Consider the following 21,333-nt stretch of genomic DNA (forward strand, 5'->3'; position numbering starts at 1 on the left):
AGTAAGTAGGGCAAAGGTAGGGAAAACAGAGTAGGAGGGAGATTATTAATATTGAAGACCATAAGAGCGACAGGGGAAACAATACAGACGATAAACATGAAGCGGAGGCCACAGGGAGGGTTGTGAAGGAGATGTTGAGTATAAAAGGGAGGACTAGAATAATAGCCAACATGAGCCGTCAGGGAGAGAAAGACATTGAACGGAAATTGGAAGGGTAAGTGGGGGCTGGGGGATAATTATTGTTTTCTTAGAAAAAAAAAACAAAAACGCAACAAGTAAAAAAGTAAAAAGTCAATTTTACCCCGGAGAGAGGGAGAAGAATGGAAATGTCAGATAGAAGAGCATCAGGATTTGTTAGATTATTGTGCAGGTTCTTCTGTAGTCTCTTAGCAGTGTGAGAAAGGGGAAGCCATTAATCATGGCGTCAAGTGCGGCCGTAGACATTAGTAACTTTATGATGTATTGGACCGGCATGTTACTGTTACTAGATACTCCCAGAGCAAAGGACTCTACAAGATAGATATGGCTGAATGAAAGGGGAGAGTTGTGTGTGTGGCCTGGGAACACAGAGCAAGGTCATGTCTGAAGGAGAAAGAGAGAAGCCAAGGAAGAAGGGGGAGGCAAAAGAAAAAATAGGAATCAAGAGGAGATAAATCATGGGGGGGATAAGAAATTAGAGGCTGATCGAGAAGAGTGGAGCAAGATGGCAAGTAAATGAGAACAAATTAGCACCGTGGAAGAAGCTGAGACATGGGTTAAGGATTATTAACGAAGCACCAGGACAACTTGGCTTCTAGATAAGTCAATTACGAAAGACTGGAAGACATAACAAAGCAATGGGAGGATGGGGAACTAGATATAAGAACTAAGAGGTGCACATCTGCAAAGCCGATTTCATTAAAAGTTATTACTTGGGCTGGGTTCATGTGTGACCGGTGCACCAGAACTGATCCCTTCGCTCTCTATGGGATTGTTTCTTAGCACCTGGCGCATCATTTGTGACGCCAGACATAACCAGCATATTTTTGTCCAGCCATGTCTGACTATAGGTGCTGGTTTGCTGCAAAAATGTTCAACAACAATTGATATATGTGAACCCAGCCTTACTATCTCTTATTTTCAGAACACCAACACATCCGACATTTCAGTAGGTTGTGTCTGGGTCGGGGGTCAGGGTCTTATTTACCCGTCTCAAGTACACACATGCTATGGCCAATTTTAGAGTAAATCAATAAATCCAAGGATGTTTTTGAGGTCTACAGTCCACACGTAAAAAAAATAGGAGGGCAATAGCTGAAGGTGCATCGAGCAGGTAAAACAGAAGACTGAGCTAGGAATAGGACAAGGTATCAAGGATAAGAAAATAAGAGGATGGTAGAGGTGCGGGCACATAGGACAAGGCGAAAAAAGGGCAGGAAGAAAGAGTTAAGAAACAGAAGAAGGTGAAAAGGGGAGGGAAGAAGGCTGGGATTGAAAGCGAGAGAAGGAGCGAAGAGGAGGGGGAAGAGGAGGGACAGGAGATTTGCTCCCTGCCTCAGCATTCTGACAATGCCTTGAAATATCTTACTTTTGATCAGTTTATTTCTGGGCTGAGATTCTCTCACACACATACACACAGCAGCAATGGACAGAGCTCAGAGGGCTGACAATTAGACAGCTCTCGGAATAGACAACCCACATCATCCCCTCCCCTCATACATCCTGATCTCTGCAGGGGGCTCTGATTCCTGCCTGGGGCTGTGTGTGATTTCATCCTGACGGGTCCATGGAGAAAGTCCAAGAGGAGAATGAGACGGAGCGATGGGAGAGACCGGAGGAGATAACGGAGAGCGAGAGGGACATCATCAAGGAGAACTGGGCACGCTTGTATGGCAACTGTGAGGACGTTGGGGTCTCTATATTGATAAGGTAATGTCATAATGCACGACTATTACATAGGCACAAGGACATGGGATTTCTCTGTGTGGTGTTGACTTGGAAATCACTCAGTGTCAGCAGAATTCACGTAGGAGAGGGAGATCCCTCCATGTGTCACCAGGACCCTCTGCCAGGGGAGAAGACCTGTGCACAGTCTGTTGGTAACACATGCACAGTGCAAGGGGCATGCTCAGCCTGCTAGTGTCACACACAGTGCTAGGTGCACACTGACAAGGGCTTCCCCACTACACGGGTACGCTTCTTTAAAGGAGCACTAAACCAAAAGTCAGAAGCTTATAAAAGTGCAGTGTATAAGAGGCGCTACTAAGTCAGGATCCATGACCAAGACCTGTACGGTGACATAGATCCATGCGTATGTCACCGTATGTCACGTGAGCCATGCGTGTGACACCGTATGTTGTGTCTAGAAAGACCTTCTCAAAACAAACTGTATTGGAGCATAGATAAATTAGCTATCAGAAAAAAATCTCCATACACCTCTGTACAGGATGGACCTATAACAGTCTACTGGTGCCATATTACATATCCATACCACCATGGTCCTAACCCTGGACATACACAACACATTATGTCTGACTGAACCTGACGCTTTTAATGGGACCAGCCAACCACCTAATAAATATAGTGGTGTCCTCACTTTCCCATATCCAATTGTTGGTAGAAAGATGGAGCAGGCTATTGGATTTTGGCATGCCCGATCCTTTAGACCTTATCGGAGTTAAGCACTCTCTGGAAGTGTCAGGTTGTGGCATATTACTGCAGAACACATGCATACATGGCTAAACTGAGTGTGCATGTGTATGGGAGGGGAAGGAGGAATAGCTGTATGCTGAACGAGCAATACATCTAATCTGTATGGCCAGTTTTAGGGGTTGGAGGTTTTGGATTCATAAAACCGAAGATGAAATAGGGGTAGACATTTTTCGAGATTTGTCAGTAATCCTATTGGAGACCCTACAATTACCCTCTCCCCAGCCTATTATGGCTGCTTACTGAAAACGGTAAATTAGATTTACGGGACAGCAAATTGAGATTACATTACATTAAGATGTCTGTAATGGTCTATATTCACCTTCATGAAAAAAACAGGTTCTAAGGTCTCTTTTTTGCCATAAATTTTGAGGGGTTCACTATCACTCACCCTGTTCAGCATAGTTCTTCTTTCTCCTTCTCGCTATTAGAGTTGGGGAAAGCAGACGGGGTTAATTTGAAGAGTAAAGTAGGTGAAGGATTTGGGATCCGAGATGGTGATCTCACAGTATCCTGAGGGAACTAACCCTGAGATTGGTGTTTATGTTAAATTTTCTATTTTTTACTATTCCCTGTGCTAAGCTTGGCATCATCCAACACAGAAAGGAGGATTCTGGGAACACTACTTTTGCTCACAGTTTTAGGGGCACTAAAAAGGGCATAAGCCCTGCAAACATATGTACGTCTTGAGGAGTATGGTCTCCTGATAGCACAGTCCTCACTCCATGGGGCTGATAAATAGGCGCCATATCCAATTATTTTGGCGCTATTTTAACCTATCCTAGGCTGCACCAGAAAGGAAGGCTATGATGGAAGGTACTCATGTATGGGCTCGTAGGGCAGTAGAGGCATGTAAAAGGAGGAAATACAAAACTGAAGAATGAGAAGGCCTTTATTTGTTATGGAAGTCATAACACCTGGGATTGGGGTCTTCTGAATCACCCCATAAGGATAGACAGACATAACTACCATTGTGTCTCAATAGTACATACAGAAAGAAGTTGTATGGTCTCCCTTAGGCCATGAGATAGGTATAAAGATAGTGTTCACCATAGCAAAATAGTAATTTACGATGAGCTCCTCCAATGTAATATTTGTCTTCATCTTGTGCACCCCATGTATGTCAGTGCCCACTTGTCTACTTCACCTAACGCTTATCCTCCACCTGTAAACTCAGGCATGAGAAGAGTTAAGCTCGGTATACAACTTCCGAATACCGATATCTACTCACAGCATTCTAGGAAGCTCAGCTCTATGGTCCTGTTCAGTATCCCACATCGGATGTCTAACACGGATCATGGATGATGGAAGTAGACTATATACCCACCATAGCCACTATCCCTCTACTCAGCTTCGGTACAAGAACCTGAACAAACATATCTGAGTTGTTTGAATCCCTAGAACATGATATGGGATAAAGATTAGGGTTAACCCTAACCCTAACCCTAGGTCTTACATGATAGAACACGACTTAAAGTGAATCAGCTAGCTGCCATGTCTGAGAGCAGGATACGATGGAGGGAAAGAAGCTATGTAATATATAGGTATATAGAGGAATGCTGACTATAAAACCAGAGTAAATCCTGACTTATAGGAGAGACCGTACTCGTTACCCCTCCCACATTCAGTGATTGATTGCTGACTGATACAGGAAGACCTGTCAATCACTTTGTGTGGGTGGGGCCAGTAGGACTCTTACTGTCTCTCCTAGGAGTCATGTCAAGGTTCACTCAGAAATCCTGTTCTAAATCATAGGAATCATAACTGGCCTATCAATGTTTTTTTGAGGGGGGGGGTTGGTGGTAACTTCTGCATGACCAACAAGAACCCCATTCTCCCTTCCCAATTCTGCTGAATTTTCCTCTCCTCTTTGTGATCTCTACCACTGGACTTTAGAAGTCCCAATGTTGGAAATCAGTACTATTAGGACTCCAGGAGAAGAGCAGAAGTAGAGAGTGAAGGAAAAGGGGAGCTGTACTGCCACCCTCCTAATGAGAGTAACTGTGATACTGCCCCCCTATGTACACCCCTTGTAAACCAATATGCCACAATGCTCAGGTTCTCGCCCTGTTATACCCTGTCCTCTAAGAGGGCAGCAGATATAACCTGGCAGGTTTCTCTCTCTCTATGTATACAGTAGTGTATCCCATAATCAGGGTTACTAGTTGTCATTGTGACCAAGTTGTAATAGATTTAAAATCCATTAAGGTCTACGTGTGCAAGTCTTGGGCAGCATGGCGGCTCAGTGGTTAGCAATTTTGCCTTGCAGCACTGGGGCACTGGTGTGGGTCCACCCGAAGACCTGTCTACATGGAGCCTGCAGTACTTGTTTTTCCTCTCACAGTCCCACAACATGATGAAAGTATAATTGGCGTTCTATGGCATTGGTGCTAGTCTAGTGTGTGCTTGTTATATGGAAATTAAGTTGTCAGCCCCATTGGGGACAGTGATTATCACTGTACTGTGCTGTGGAAGATGCTGCTGATACAGTATATAGGCAATGGGAAATAAATAAATTGGGGTGGGTAGTATATATGGGGGTGCGTAGTATATATGGGAATGGGTAGTATATATAGGGGTCAGTAGTATAAATAGGGGTGGGTAATATAAATGGGGGGGTGGGTAGACTATATGGGGGTGAATAGTATATATGGTGATGGGTAGTATAAATGGGGGTGGGTGGTATAAATGGGGGGTGAGTAGAATATATGGGGATGGGTAGTATATATGGGGATGGGTAGTATAAATGGGGGTGAGTATTATATATGGGGGTGAGTAGTATATATGGAGATGGGTAGTATATATGGGGATGGGTAGTATAAATGGGGACTGGGTAGTATAAATGGGGGGGTATTATATATGGGGGTGAGTAGTATATATGGGGTTGGATGGTACATATGGGGTTGGTGGTATATACAGGGCTGGGTAGTATATGTGGGGATGGGTAGTATATATGAGGATGGGTAGTATAAATGGGGATGGGGGGGTGGGTAGTATGTTACTCCAGCAGGAGCAGGAATGTTAACCACGGACATTCTTTGACAGCTAGTATTCAGCGCAGCAGTAATGATAGATTGTAAAACTTCTCCTGACCTCCCTGGTGTGACATTGTAAAATACAGACATATTAACAGTTGTGGAGGTGAGTTATGGCTGTCAGGGATTTGCGTTATCTAAAACCGCCTCTCTTAAAGTCATGTCACCTTTCCCAACATGTCTAAGTAAATACTTGCAATCACCGTATAGCAATTCGGGAGCACCTTGTCTTAGAACTCTGCTTTGCACCATTTCTCCTGGAATTTTTGAATAAATTGTTGCTAGTTGGGGGCGTGTCCTTGCAGAGTGTGACATTGTCCAATCAGTGGTGGCGGTATCAGATAGGGACACACCCTCTTGACAAGAAAATGGTTCCAATCCCTTTGATCACTGATACATAAGTTTCTAGGAGAAATAACAGAGGATCAGGACAACACAGAGTGTTAAGAAAAATGTTCTAGAATATTTTTTTTCATGGGGAATACAAGTATTTACTAAAACAGACAAGTCAGGAGAGGTGACCGCTCCCCTTTAAACCCCTTTTATCACATGAACCAACTCCAACTCTTTGTATACTTCTATAGATGTTCTTCCACTGATTCTGGTGCAGTTGGAACTTTTTCTCTATCCCCCACTGTATCCAAGCAATCAGTGCTGTTTATTTCAGCATAATTATACGCTCTACTGTCAGGTGGGCGGTCCTGGGCTGGAACAGAAAGTCAGGGACCGCCCATTTGACAGTAGAAAGCGTAATGGTACTGAAATTAACATCAATGATTGCTCAGGATTGGCAGGGGCTAGAGAAAAAATTCCAACTGCACCAGAATCAGCAGCTATTGAAGGATACAAAGAGTTGGAGTAGGCAGAGGTGGTGAAAAGTCCTCATTAAAGAGGTTTTCTATAGTCAAAATGATGGTAGAGATAAGTCATTATAGACAGCCCACCATTCTATAAATAAGTGCTATATGGGCTTGGCAGTCTATAATATACCATGACTAGGTTTAGCCTGATAACGTACATATGGACATCCTTGTACAATGTTTGCTTTATAGTGTATTACATGACGCTATGGTCTCAGTACTGTAAACAGAGGAGAATTCTCTCAGGTGTTCTTCATCCCACACTACTGTCATAATGGCGAATTCCCCATTAGCTATATACATATATATCCCTATATATGCTCCTGTATACGTAGTCTTTAGCTGGTTCCATTGCAATTCACTTGGAAATTAGGTGAGAGAGAAACGTAACATTATAGACGTGAGGAAATAGGTCAAGTTGTCAGTTCTGATTCCATTACTACCACACGTAAGGCTCTAATCCTCATCTGCATCATCTTCTGTACATCCCTGGTCACAAGAAGGGATAGCGGTACTACACCTATATCATAAGAGCCATGTTCAGCGGGCCTGGAGCAGAGAAGAGACACCGTCCTCCATCATTGTCTACACATGCATCCTTATTGTCATGGGTGTCTACTCTATGTATAGTCATACAAGTGGTGGGAAGGAGCAGGTGGGAGAAGCGTTTTAGGGAAGCCCCCCGTAGACTGGTCATCCCCTCTCTTCTCATCACCTGTATCATCCTCCACATTCTCACTACCTGTTACCTCCTACTCTGTTTTCCGTCAGACCCTTCTCTCCTCCTCTTCTCTATCTGTCTCCTGCTGCTTCCTTGGCATCTCCTGGACCATTTGTGAATTAGCCGAGGGCGGCTGTTATAATTACATAGTTAATTAGCATCTGCTCATTGAAATTACATGCTGGCTGTGAGGGGCCAGGCCCTGCCACTGTGTGCCACTATTAATATATAATGTGTTTATATAACCTATAGTCTTAGGGGTATTCATGCACTTAATGAATTCCAGGACCCTCGGGCCTTGGACATGGTTAACCCTTCCTTTCAAATCTTTTTTTCGTCACCCGAAGATCAGATAGCAGGGATGGTGTACTTAGATGTTCAGAGACAGTGATACTGTAATATATGACCACTGCAGAAGAATAGACCGATCAGGAAGGCAGTGCACAATAGTGCAAGTAGTGAGTGCACACCTACAATTGATCACACAAGCTAGGTGTAATATAGATCTCATGGATGGGGTGCACTGTCTCAGGTTGGACAAATTATGGGCAGGGCTCATTCTGTTCCAGCATCAGACTGGGGTGCCTGGGGCCTACCAGTAACATTAATTTTAGGTCTACATGCAAATATTATTTGACCTCCATTTGCAAACTCTTAAACCTGCACCAGCACACTTTTCTCCCAGTACTAGCCTTCTGCCTAGTTTAGGCCTCTGCCTTGAACGTGTGACTTTTACATGGACGCACACCAGGCTTGTTGTTATGCTGTATGTCTACCTGCCTGCATATAGTACATAGAGTGCGCTGTATTGTGCACCACACATGCAGGGGATGGAGGTCTAAGGGCCCACCCTGGCTCAGGGGCCCACCTGAAGTTTCACTTACTCATCTGTGGATCACTCCAAGCCTTCCCTGTTTACAGGCACCGAATGAACATGAGCAAATAAAGGAGTGGGGGAACTGGACCAAGGGTCACTCATCCTTTCTGTCCTACAAAGGGTTTGAAAAGAAGGCAAACATCAACAGGTCTATCTGTTCTGTAATAGGGAGGCCTGAAGTGGGGTATGCTAACATCATATCAGGGACCCAATCTGAATTTTGCAAAGATGACCCTTTCATGGACATTCACTTTGGATATGTTGTCAGGTCTGAATAGTAGTATTGTCTTGACATGCTTAAAGCCCCAGACACATTACAGCAAAGTAGGTGGAACCTACAGATGTCGACAGGACTGGCCAATTGTTTTGTATACGGGAATGTCCAGATTCCCTTAAAGAAGAAGCCAGCATGTTGTATGTCAGTGTCTAATAGTTTTGTTCTCAAAAAAGATAGGCCTCGGGTGTCCAGCAGCGGGATCCTACTCTCTACACACTGAAAACACATGCACACTTGTCCTCACTTGCATCAGTATAGGGGTGAGGGATGTCAGCCTTCTGACTTTACTCTTGTAGGTTCTTGCTGGTGACCATGACGTTCAGGCTACTGCTTCCATTCATTGGCACTATAGACATACTTGCTAATACCCTGAACTCATCTGGGATGTTCCCAAACAAAGAGGTGACGTCCCGGACCCCAGAAGAGTGAGAAAATCTTGGAATATTCCCACATCTACAGGGCTCTTTGGCATGTCATAGGCCAACCTTGTCAGCCTTGTCACAAAAAGTGGAGTGACCAGCACATTTACATATCCATGTGACCAAAAAGGGATGCTCAAAAAGATGTGTGTCATCCCAAAAGGGGAGGGGCAACACCAGTAAGGGTTGTGGCCTCACAATTCACCATATTCGTGACATCTACCCTGAAAAGCATCGGGCATATCCAACTGGATACCTGCAGATAGATAGGTTAGGGGCGACTGAATCGAGTGGTGTTTTCACCCTTGTGAATTGGTGACTCCATTACTAAGCATTTGCTGTTTTTGTCTTTGGAGCAACGAGGGAAATATCATTGCTCCAAAGACGTAAACAGGAACACTCTCATTTGCAAACGGGCAAACAGGTGATTCTTGTCTATCTACCTGCGGACTGTGTTGATATACTGGGATCTAGTGATAGATCCCCTTTAAGAGTAAATGTTGAACTAGTACTGGGCCCAATTTCTCTGGAGTGGGTGATGAGGTACCGATTAACCCCAAGAGGGGGAACCACTTTTGTTTAATCTGGTATCCTGCATACAATGAAGTGGCTGCTTGAATGGGGAGATATAAATGAAGAGTATCGAAATATAAAGTAAGAATAATATTAAAGGGGACCTGTCACTAGACAGGGTCCAGAAGCGAGGTGTATTGTCTTCCACTTTAATGGAGTAATGTACATGTACCCAGGTCTACTGACGATAAATCCAGAACTCATCTCCTGATGTAATATTGATAACCTTAAAGACATTCTGGTGGCTTAATGGCCGCATACCTAGTCACAGGCGCCCTTTAAGTCCATTCTTTGCAGTACCCTCTTCGGTACCGGTTAAAAACCACAACTAAATCTGCAACAAAGAAAGTTGCGTTTCCGCAACATGGGGCCTCAGCCTAAAAGTGTATATTTTATATTAGCGCTTAAGTCTTTTACGTAAGGGGTATGAAGTGGACCTGTGAAGAGCTTATACTCTATGGTACTACATACTGTTGTTCTTGGACATAGGGGGCAGATTTATCCATCAGACTGTGACAGATTTGTTGCAGCAGATTTATTATACCTTGGGCCAGATTTACAAGGCCAGATGTCTTGCTTCAGATTTATTATTATGCATTTTAGACACTTTTTATGCCTCAGCTACAAAAGTGTCCGGGAAAGAGTGTAAGTCTAAGGAGACTTCTAAAATGGGCCAGATTTATCAATGGGGTGCAACATTTTTGGGCACAAAATGTGTAAAGAACGCCAACCAAAAAGTGACATAAGGGAAAGACAAAACATATTTAGAAAAATGCAGTAAATTTTCAAAAAGTGTAGCTTACATGCGAACAAAAAGTTTAGGGAAGAACTTGTTACTACCAGGTCAAAGCATTTTTTGTTGCATATTTTGCAGCATTTTTGGAGCCAATCCCAGGAGTAGATTTAGTAGAAGTAAGAGTTGGACATTGGCTGCAAAAACCGCAACAAAATCTGTAACAGATAACATAGCTTTTCTGCAACGTGTGACCTCACCCTTAACCTGAAGTGCACTGCGGTAAGATGGGTCATATGGAGGTCTCTTGATATTGGTGTATCTTTGACTGTCCTTGTTGCACAAACTGAAATGAGCTGGGGTAGATATCAATTTTACCAAATTTTGGCAAAATACGGTAAATCTGTCAGATTGCATGAGCTTCTCCCTCACTAGACTCCTAACACTTCTCTCACCTGCTGCAAAGCCCTTACTGAATCCCCTTCCCCTCAATGTGTTTTTTATTATTCACAACCCTTGGACTAATTCCACACCCCTATGTTTCCAAATATTGGAATTTCTTTAGTGAAAGATTTCTTACCCAAATTTTTGCAAAGGGCAAGAGACCAACCAGGGCTGGACCCATCTCTCCTTCAGCCCTACACCCTTGTATATGGGTTAATGCCATGGTGGGATATTTCCCATTTTAACAATTACTTATTTCACTTTGTATGTGTTTTAGTCTCACTTTATATGTTCAATATAATAGTATGTGTCTTTAAAGCAATGTCTAATAGTCACATAAGAATTCTTCCCACCCTGTGGCCAGTTGGAAACAGCTTTCATGTTGATGGTTTGTCTTCTGGCTCCGTGACAGTAGACATTGGGATCTTAGAAAGGTTGAACTTTATGGACTTGCTTTGCTGGGAGATGTTCTGTTTGGACAACAAACTACTTCCATGTGTCCTACAACTATTACAAGTAGACAGCAAAGTCTATTTATGACTAAGACATACGTCTAGTTTTACATCCTTAATATGATCTACGTATTGTATAACAATGCTATTTCCAATGAGGCCATATGGGCAAGGGTTTTGCTCTTGAGACAAACCATTTAGGCACATATAGTATCCTTTATCATCCCATTCTACCTTATCATTATAAGACTATCATAGTTTGCTGGTCAAAGGTGCAGGGCTAGTTTGTAATATGGGCAGGGTCTCCATTCCTCATCCTCACCTCATAAAATGTATAAATTCATGTTATTTGGGCACTATATGAGATATGTTTTTGTTTAATACTTGGTAATATTATGTAGGCGTTATATTATGTGGTATGTTTTATCAGCACAGCTTGGTGCTACAGTTCTGTAGAGTCAGGCTTATTTATTGGTTAGGTATGACAGTATTTGCACCTTACCCAAAAATACTAGAGGATTCCCAGGTGTATTTTGACCAAGGCCAGCATTATTTGTGATAAATATTACTATGAAGCACATTGACATGGTCAGTTCAACTATTGTGAAGTGTCGTGGTCTGTGCAGATACCTTTCACCCTGTACATTGTGATCCCCATATACTAAAAATACTCCATCATCGTGAACTGGAGCAGCATATACCTCCATACTAATCTACTTCCAAAAACTGTGAGCTCATCTGATCTCTGCTGACAACTAACTATGATTAATGGGGTTCAGGTCTAGTGACCGATCCTGGCTGACAAATTTGGAGTCCATGCTCGATACTGAGCTGAGCATACATGAGTATGGGGAATGACGGGAGGAATAAACTGCTGTCTGTCTCCTACAGTCAGTGGTCAACTATACAGCTCATATAACAACATTACAATATGCAATTACATGGGGCAGATTTATTATACTCCTATGGAAACTTTGTGATGTGATTGTTGCAAGTGACATTTTAATGCCACCCTCGCCAAAAAGTTGTTACTCATACCAGCTTTATGTCTTTAACTATGCCCGAAATCTACGCCAGCTATGAGCTGGTATAGATATCGGTATTGGCACATGGACTGCTAATGGATCCAACTGATGACGAGGCCTGCTCTGCTGGGCCATGGGTTATCAAGATAGAAAAGCCGGCCTTAATAAATATCCCCATGTCTACTTTGTTCTATGGAGACCGTATAGGTATCTACACCCCATAGGTCCTCTACCAGACATCACATCACAATATGGTGACAGTCTGGTGACTGTCACCAGACTGTAGACTGTCACTAGACTCTATAGTGTGTTGAGGATGGGTGTAGCTATAGGCGCTGCAGAGGTAGCTGTCACTATTGGGGCCTGAACCTTTAGGGGGCGCTAAAGATGCTTCTGTCACGTAACATATACCGTTATTCTAAATGGCACAAGGTAGGTGAGGGCCCCATTACAAATGTTGCACTTAGGCCAAGGAGCTTGGAATTACTCTTGTGTAGTGTGTAGAGGATTGTCTAAAGCCATCTATACACATTAGATTTCTTCAGGCAACTAAATCTGATATGTATATACTGCGAATGGCTGTTTGGCCAAGAGCAGGCATTATTCTGCTGAAAACAGATTGGTGGTGGAAATTGTCAATGCAAATTACTAGTGTTTCAGCCACTTTTGGCCCATCATCAGCCCACTTACCAAGACTCATCAGCTAAGACTTTTTTTTTTAAGGGATTGTCCAGAAATTGGACAAACTTGAGTGGAAGTTGGGGGTGGTATAATATTAACCAAAAAAAAGCACCTGTCCCCAGTTCTCTGTTGTCTACCGCTGGTGTCCATTTGGTCTCATGCCATGTTCTTGTTGCCAGAAGTCCTGTACCCAACGTGACCACTGAGACAAAGCAGTTCCCTCAATAGTCACTGGTAAGGAACTGGTAATGTATGTGAGTGACGTCACTGATCCCTCCCTGGTGACCCCTGAGGCCTGTGATTGGTAGAGCTCAGGACTTCACCGAAGAGGACATGGCACAAGACCAAAGGACACCAGTGATGGATAACAGAGCACCAGGGACAGACGCCCAATTCCTGCCACAACTGTACCCTGACCGGGCAGTTTCATTGTTTATATTGATGGTGGGGATCCCATCCTCAATTGGACATCCTCCCGAAATCTACTGTGTATGATCATATTAAGACTACTTCTATCCCACACTGCAACTGCATTGAGAGTTGGTTTGAGATTCAGGCCAACATATATGTAAATTATAGCTCTGGCTATATAGCGTTTCCGTTGTGGCGTTGTGTCCCACCAGTCTGTCCCTGTAGCGTGTATAAAGCAATGATTGATGTGTAATCCGATAAAAGTAAAAGCATTGCAACAAGCAACCAAGCGAGAATTTACATAATAGTAGAAATGCAAGCGAATGATGGGAATGATTATCCCCATGGAAAATTTTTCCATTTTTGTAAATATGAGAACTTGAATGCTTTTTCCTGAAAACTATCACCACGGCGGGAACGTTTATATCTGTGGGCAGCTTAAGCGAATTCACTAAACAAAGTTGTGGGCGATCATGTGGAAATACTCAACGTCCTCGATACACATTCACATAGCGATGGGATAGAGGCGTAATGTAACTTCACCAAAACACAGCCATTTACATCTTCTCATTTGCATCTTAATATGTAATGGGAAATATTTCCAGGCATATCACTATAATCCAGCACAAGTAATGGACCGGAACGTATTGTAAATCTGGTAATAATGACTTAGAATGGTGCGGAAGCTGTGATAGTAATGCTTTTACGGAAAGAAGAAGATTTAAAGGGAAAAAGACCTAATACTTATATCAAGTTTTTATGGAATTTTTAAAAAAGATTTTTAAGGTAGATAAAAAGTGGGAAGGGGGAAAAAAAGACAAAATATGAACTTGACGCAGTAAGGTTTTGCATGGTAGAAGGTAAAATACACCATAAACTAAAAGGGTCCATTCACACGGAGGAATTTGGTGTGGAATTTCAGCGCTGAAAAAAAAGCCTCCCATTGACTTCAATGGCTTCCTTAGGGCTAGTTCACACGAGGGCAATGAGGTATATTTTGACAGCAGATTTCGCCTCAAAATCTGCCTCCATACAATGGTGGTCTATGGAGACTGCTAGCTTTTTTTTTCCGCTAGAATTTTTTTTCTGCTAGCAGAAAAAAGAAGCAACATGACCTTTCTTCAGGCGGATTTCGCCTGAGGAAAGCAATAGAAGTGAATGGGAGGCCAAAAACGCCTAGAGTTTTTCTTTGCAAAAAAAAAAGGCGACCGAAAACGCCTAGCGTTTTTTTTTTTTACAGTCAATTCACTTTAGGGGAGGGGAAAACCGCCTGACGTTTTCTGAAGCAATTTTTACCAAAAAATGCTCCAAAAAACACCTCAAAGTCAAAAAACCGCTTCCTAATTAGGAAGCGTTTTTTTCGAGACCAAAATAAGCCAGGCAATTTTTACATGTGAACTAGCCCTAACAGAGGAAAATGGTGAGGAATTTGGTTTGGAATTTCAGAGCTGAAAAATAAGTCTCCCATTGACTTCTGCTAGCAGAAAAAGGAACCCATTGAAGTCAATGGGAGGCTTTTTTCAGTGCTGAAATTCCACACCAAATTCCTCACCATTTTCCTCCAAGTGAATGGACCCTAATAAGCTTATCACGAATGCAGTCTTGTAGGTCCAAGCAACGTCCAACTTACCATAACTGGATAGACAGGTAAGAAAGAGCGAGGGAGGAAGACGGCCTGGGAGCATAGAGAGCAACAGAGTCACGGGGGTCATTGTTGATTGGACATCCATGAACTTAAATATTACCTCCACCACCTTTGTCTAGAAAAGTTGTAGAGGTATACACTGCCACCATATGTGGCACTTCTAAACATAATTCTTAAGAATTTTGTTGATTTTTTAAACATTGTGTTAAAGTTTTATTTTAAATAAAGTACTAAATCCTGCAATTTTCACTCCTTCCTCTAAGCCTAAAAATAGACATACACTTTCCAAATTTTCTTTGCAGCATTGACACCATTTACAGCACAGACAGTATTGCAATAGAAAATAAAACCACTGACCGATCATTGCATCCATTCCTAACAATTGATAATGTCATAGCTTATCTACTTCCCCCCCAGTACAGAGCGAGCATGTCTAGAAAACTCTCCCATAGACCTCAATGAGTCGGCTCCAGTCTGATAGCTCTGTAAAGCATATCACTAAATTCTGAAAACAGACCAAAGGAAAAGCTCAAGCAAGATGGCCACCCCTAGAAAATAGAATAAAATAACTTAAAGTCAGAAAACAAAAGCAGATCAGAAAAAAGTGCTGGATTTTGGCGACTGGTTTCAATAAATAAAAGAAATATTGATATGTTACTTTTTATTGATGCAAGATATTAGTAAAAATATTAGAAAATGTATTAAAGGGGTTGGCTCACAAAAAAAAAAAACATTACTCAGGAGGTAAATGGATGATCGCTGCATGTCCGAATTACGTGTCAAATTGGAATGGAACAGTGGTCACACATAGAGTGGTCACACATGAGCACTACTACTCCATTCATTCTTTATGGGGCCGATGGTGACAGGGGTACGATGCTGAACTATTCCATCAGTCTTACAGACTTTCTGCGTTCGGTATTCTGTTTGGGGAGTCTGCTTGGGGACCTCCTGAATGGAAGCCTATATGCATTAAAAAGCGTTTAGCTAAGAAACCACACGGACCCCATAGACTGGCTCATTATACAAGTACACATCCTGCCAATTCCCGGTGCCTGCTAGTTGTTTGCTTTGGCAGGTTTAGATTTCTGCACTTTATTATTTTGCACTAATGTCCGATTTCTCTTTTTTTCTTGTCTATCTACCTCCAAAATAAAAGGTTCTTTGTCAACTTCCCATCTGCCAAGCAGTACTTTAGCCAGTTTAAGGACATGGAGGACCCTCTTGAGATGGAGCGCAGTGCTCAGCTGCGCAAGCACGGCCGGAGGGTAATGGGAGCTATCAACAGCGTGGTTGAAAACCTTGGGGATCCAGAAAAAGTGGCCACAGTCCTGGCTATTGTGGGGAAAAGTCATGCAGTGAAACATAAGGTGGACCCGGTATTCTTTAAGGTGGGTACCCTAAACTTCTGCCATATAAAATGTAGCTTTACTTATTTCTTCACTTCATTTGTGTTCTTACATTTTATTCTTTTCTCCACTCACACCCTAAGCTGAATTTCCCACCCTTGGTGCAGCTTTTGATGTGAATGGAGTATAACACAGTATAACGGAGGATCAGAACAGATTGTAAACATGTACTTGCCAACTCTTCCAGGAGCATCTTGGAAGGTTCCCAAAAAAAGGGGTGACTTTCCTTAAGAGCAAACAAGTCTCCAGCATCTGCCAGACTAGCTTACAGTTTATATGTAAGGTGACAAAAAGGGGTCTCTGGTATCCCAAAAGGGAATGTGGCCCCATGGTCACACCAGGAATTTTTTCCCCCTTTGTTGGCAAGTAATTGCAAACAGTAACATATACGTTAGTGAGTATATACTTGCTGCTCTGGCCCCCCAACAGTGCAGCCAGTCCCATTAGCTCTGAAGGCAGACTATCCCCAGGACCCAGTATGTGACCCCCAGCCCAGCAAATAGATAGGTTAGGATCACCTGAATCAAATGGTGTTTTCCCCTTGTTTGCTGGTGCCTACGTTGCTGCTTTGGTCAATGTACAAATAAGCTGTTTGGAGCTATGTCAACACCCTGGTTGCTCCAAAGAGCTCATATGCATATTGATAAAACTAGAAATATGTCTACAACAGAGGTAGCGATTCACAAGGTAAAAATACCGTGTGATTTAGGTGACCCTGACCTATCTATCTGCAGGGTTTCTTAGGTGTATTCCTTTAAGGGGGCCAAATTCCGGGTAGCCAAGGCCTGAAGGTATGCAGCTATAACATTACAGCCCCCACAACGGTTGTCTCCAAGCTTTATCAGATCCTAACTTACATATTTTATTAAGGATCTATTCACACCTGTGGCCGAGACTCCATTCAGAACCCCCTTCGTAGATTCTGTGATATTTCATGGAAAGTAAAGCGCCAGACGTGTCACTATTTTTCCTGTCAATACTAGGTTGAGAACTCCGGTGGAAGTTGTAAAGGTCACACAACTGTCATGATCATTTCACAGAGTTCACAGAGATGTGTATGGTGTTTACTGGTGATTTTTTATTTTAGATGGAAATGCCCTTTAAATCTCAGAAACTATAGATAATATTTGCTATTTGGCTTTTCAGTTCTTGCTGCTTGACTGGTTTACAGATCAATTTTATTAAAGCTGTGCGGTGATCTGTGACTATAGTGTAGCTACAGGGCCTATAGGGAGTCTCAGGTAGTCTGAGACACGCCCCCTGTCTTATCATTGGTTCAGGCTGCTGCTCTTTCCTTCCCTCTTAAGCTCTGCCTCCTCTGATTTGCTTCTGTGTATAAACACAGGCCCATCGCAGACCCACCTGGAGGTCAGTACAAAGAGGGATGATATCACACCAATGAGTATAATATACTTATTACTAAACCACCAATGAGAAGAAGATAGAGAACTGTCACATATATAGGGACTTGTTACTAATGTGGAGTAGTTGGTTAATACTTTACACAGCTTGACCAAACCATGGGAAATCCATGTTGTATGTCTATCAAATGGCTGTTAAGACATGATGGCCTAAGTAAGAAAATTTCTAATTAGAACAATCGGCAGTATGGTTTTAGTTTGGTGTAGCTGCTATAAGTATCTATTATTACAGTTTATCTACAGTGTGGAGTCTAAGGTAGTCTGAGCCATTAATGAGGCAGGGGGGGGGGGGGTGTCTCAGACTACCACAGCCTCCCTGTAGGCACTGTATCTAAAATGTAGTAACAGCTCTGCTATAATGGAGCTGAGCTAAAAAGTGGCAAAGAGGTAAGATCTAAAAACATATATAACAGATACCACGTATAAATATTGTCTTATAAACCATTTGTGAGCTTCTCTCAAGAGGGTTACTTTAAAGGGAGTCTATCACTGCCCCCCAGCTACTTTAGATGCAGAATAAAAACAATACCTTTCTTATATTTCAGAGCCCCAGGAATGCAGAGAAAAACCACTTTTATTCTTTATTCAAATAAGGATCAGTGCCCACTGTTCAGGGGGAGGAGCTGAGTCCAGGATGGGAGTGTTTAGTGATGATGGAGCAGTGCTCAGTAATAGAAGGAAAGTCCCCCTATGCTCCAAGATCCTTATTTGAATAAAAAATAAATGTGCCTTTTCTATGCATCCCTGGGGCTCTGAAACATAAGAAAGGTATAGTTTTTATTCTACTAACATCATCTTCAGCACTATGGGAGCGTTTTAAAGTAGATGGGGGCAGTACTAGACTCCCTTTAAGGGTATACAGGTACAGTGTAGCTATAGGGGGTGCAGCAATAGCAGTTGCTACTACTCAGTGGAATTTGAGGGGGCTAGGTCCCTTTGCCACATAAAATATACCACTATTCCAAATGGCACAAGGTAGGTAGGGGCACTATTATAAAACTTGTATTGGAGTTTCGTCTTTAAGATTATTTCCAAGGGCCAACAGCTAGGGTGCTACCTGCAAGTCACTGATAGGCAGCACTATGCTATAACATAGGTATATTTGCCTTGATTTTTATATTTTTATATTAGACTGAACAATTTAGCCGCCAAGTATCTTCTGGATATGATCCGTATAATGACGCTGCATGGATTCACCTCTTAATTCTGCAGTTAAAGGAAATGCCAATTACCATCCCGGTTCCTGGTATATGTCTTTCAGCACAGAACTGACATCGCTAAAGTTATTTCCTGCCAGGTTTGGACTTGTTACAGCCTTCCTGTCCGTCTCTGAATCTGATCTGTGCTTTATTATCTTAACTACATTTCAAGGGGGTTTATTAAAAATACAGCATAATAAATCCAATCCTCCTGATAGGATTAGCTAATCCTGAGGACAAATAGGTTAAAATAATGTCATAAGCTACACAAACAAGCTGCCGAGAAACTTCATATCATGTCATGTAATGGTGCCAAGCAAGGGTATCGAATGTAAAGGATTATGAGCCCTGGTCCAAAGGCTCAGCTTGAGTCCTCCTGGGCAACATGTCCTTATGACTAGACATTTTAGCAGCATTTTTTAATTCCATTTCCTTCTCTATATGGGCCCAGACCACCATGAAGACTTTGCCACAACATATCTGTACACAAAAGCTTCCTATCTTTCCAATCTTCTATCACTGCCCCCCACATAATAATTGTGCCCCTGTTGTACCACCACAGAATTCATCCTTGCCTACCTACTGCTTCTTATGGCATCAAAGGTTTATTCTTGTGTATCATAAATCCTCCCCTGTCTCACTCCAGTGCACCAGAGGGCAGGGGTAATACATTTACTATGCACAGACTGCCAACTATCAAAAGAAATCAAAAAGGAGAAAGTGTTGTGAAGGTGACCTATGTTGGCCTAGGTTTATGTACCCGGTGTCCTATAATTATGTCAGTGCGTATGGGCCCCATAAGGGCGCAGGTGTTACTGCACTCTCTGCTCACCCTCAAATTACACCCCTGGTGCTGAGTCTCATTATATGGTTGGACACAGACTTTGCATTTGTGAACATACTGTCTATGTTATATGGTGGTTTAATGGTGCATTGTTATGTCGCTCTAATATTAGCTTCTCCTTCTCTACACTAGATCCTGACTGGGGTGATACTGGAGGTCATTGCAGAAGCGTTTGCCAAAGATTTCACCCCTGAAGTACAGCTAGCCTGGAGCAAATTACGGAGCCACATATTGAGTCATGTACTGGCAACATACAAGGAGGTGGGCTGGACACAGTACCCCAGTAACTCAGTGTGAACACGTCCATCTCCCAGAGAGAGCCAAGCCAAGGACTTCAGATCCTAGCTGTTTCAGATCTCTGGGACAGCTGGGGAGTACGGGTGGTGGTGGGGAGAATAGGCTTGGGTAAGCGGGTGGGCATGGGGTAATAACTACAGGGTCTCTACAAACAGGGTGGGATGGGCTTTTTAATATGGCAGGAAAGTGCGATATGGTTGATTTGACCTAGCCACAAGCAAATACAGTTTATACGACAGAACAAATGACAAAAGAACAGGGTCAATCTCCGAGGGAGGGAGCAGAGACATATCATTCCGAGGATCTAATGTTTCATGATGTACATCATTAGGGTAACATTCTACCAGTGGAAATATCTAGCATTGTAAGCCTGGCTATTTTGAGATTGTCCTTGCCTTGTTATTCTCTGTCCCAAATTTTCCATGCGTTCTATGTTCTATAAGGCATGAGAAACAGATGGTTCTTAAGAGATCCGTAGCTCATAAATGGGGCCCCTAGACATGAAGGAGTTAACATGACTTCACGACTCGGCTACGACCCCACTCTAAATCCCACCGTTTTGCTTGGCATGCACTTGTATATGGCAATTACTCTTCTTTTCTCATAATCTCGCTTGGCTGGTTTTCATTCGATCAAGTGGCTTCATGAGACAAATATATATATATATATATATATATATATATATATATATATATATATTTCAGTAATTATCCACCAGCCGTTTTGATTTATTTTCAGTTATTAAAGATTCTTTATGGGACCAAATGTACAGGGAGATATAGATTTGTATGGGATAAATTATCGCATTATAAAGAGGCAGCATCAGCTTAACATTGCAGTATGGGAAATGCTATCACCCAATGTCAGTAAGTAGGCCCATAAGCCACAACTAAAGAATTTATGGCAGAATGTTTTGGATGGTGGTGTGGGAGTGAAATTGTGAAATAGAGATGTATACGCAGCTGACCTGTGACAAATCGTGTCAAAATGTGTCTGTCCATATATATAATGTTCTGTTTTACTGTGATATAGAAATAAAAACATACTATTGGATCTATAAAGGAGTTGGCCTCTATGTAAATGACTTCCGTTGTTGGATCTTGTGTCTTATTTAATACTTTACCAAGTGATATGGTTTGAACCCTTTTGCCAAGTTTCAGTATGACCTCCTTGGTGCCCTTAAAGCGCAGTAGTATTTAGCGTCCCCACCAGGTAGGTAACCATAGATAGATGGGTCCACAGCCGGACATTGACCTAGGCTATATAGTCTGCTCCTAACTCTAACCCATATTAGTTCAAGTCCGGGTAATTTTTTTTTGAGA

General features: G+C 42.5%; 1 protein-coding gene across 1 annotated transcript; it reads left to right on the forward strand.

Annotated features, from left to right (window-relative positions):
* Positions 1-1,512: 1,512 nt before the first annotated feature.
* CYGB (cytoglobin) lies at positions 1,513-21,072 on the forward strand. The gene is made up of 3 exons (XM_075277353.1): positions 1,513-1,908; positions 16,001-16,232; positions 19,847-21,072. The coding sequence occupies exons 1-3, from the start codon at positions 1,766-1,768 to the stop codon at positions 20,009-20,011; spliced, it is 540 nt and encodes a 179-aa protein (XP_075133454.1). The 5' UTR covers positions 1,513-1,765; the 3' UTR covers positions 20,012-21,072.
* Positions 21,073-21,333: the final 261 nt, after the last annotated feature.

This window comes from Leptodactylus fuscus, chromosome 6 (genome assembly GCF_031893055.1).
Source record: "Leptodactylus fuscus isolate aLepFus1 chromosome 6, aLepFus1.hap2, whole genome shotgun sequence".
Taxonomy (NCBI): Eukaryota; Metazoa; Chordata; class Amphibia; order Anura; family Leptodactylidae; genus Leptodactylus; species Leptodactylus fuscus.

What these genes read in the sequence shown, in the direction of transcription:
- CYGB (XM_075277353.1), top strand. Translation starts at nt 1,766, where the DNA reads ATGGAGAAAGTCCAAGAGGAGAATGAGACGGAGCGATGGGAGAGACCG. An exon ending in GGGGTCTCTATATTGATAAG is followed by an intron (nt 1,909 to 16,000) that starts GTAATGTCATAA and finishes CCAAAATAAAAG; the next exon opens with GTTCTTTGTCAACTTCCCAT. An exon ending in TGGACCCGGTATTCTTTAAG is followed by an intron (nt 16,233 to 19,846) that starts GTGGGTACCCTA and finishes TCTCTACACTAG; the next exon opens with ATCCTGACTGGGGTGATACT.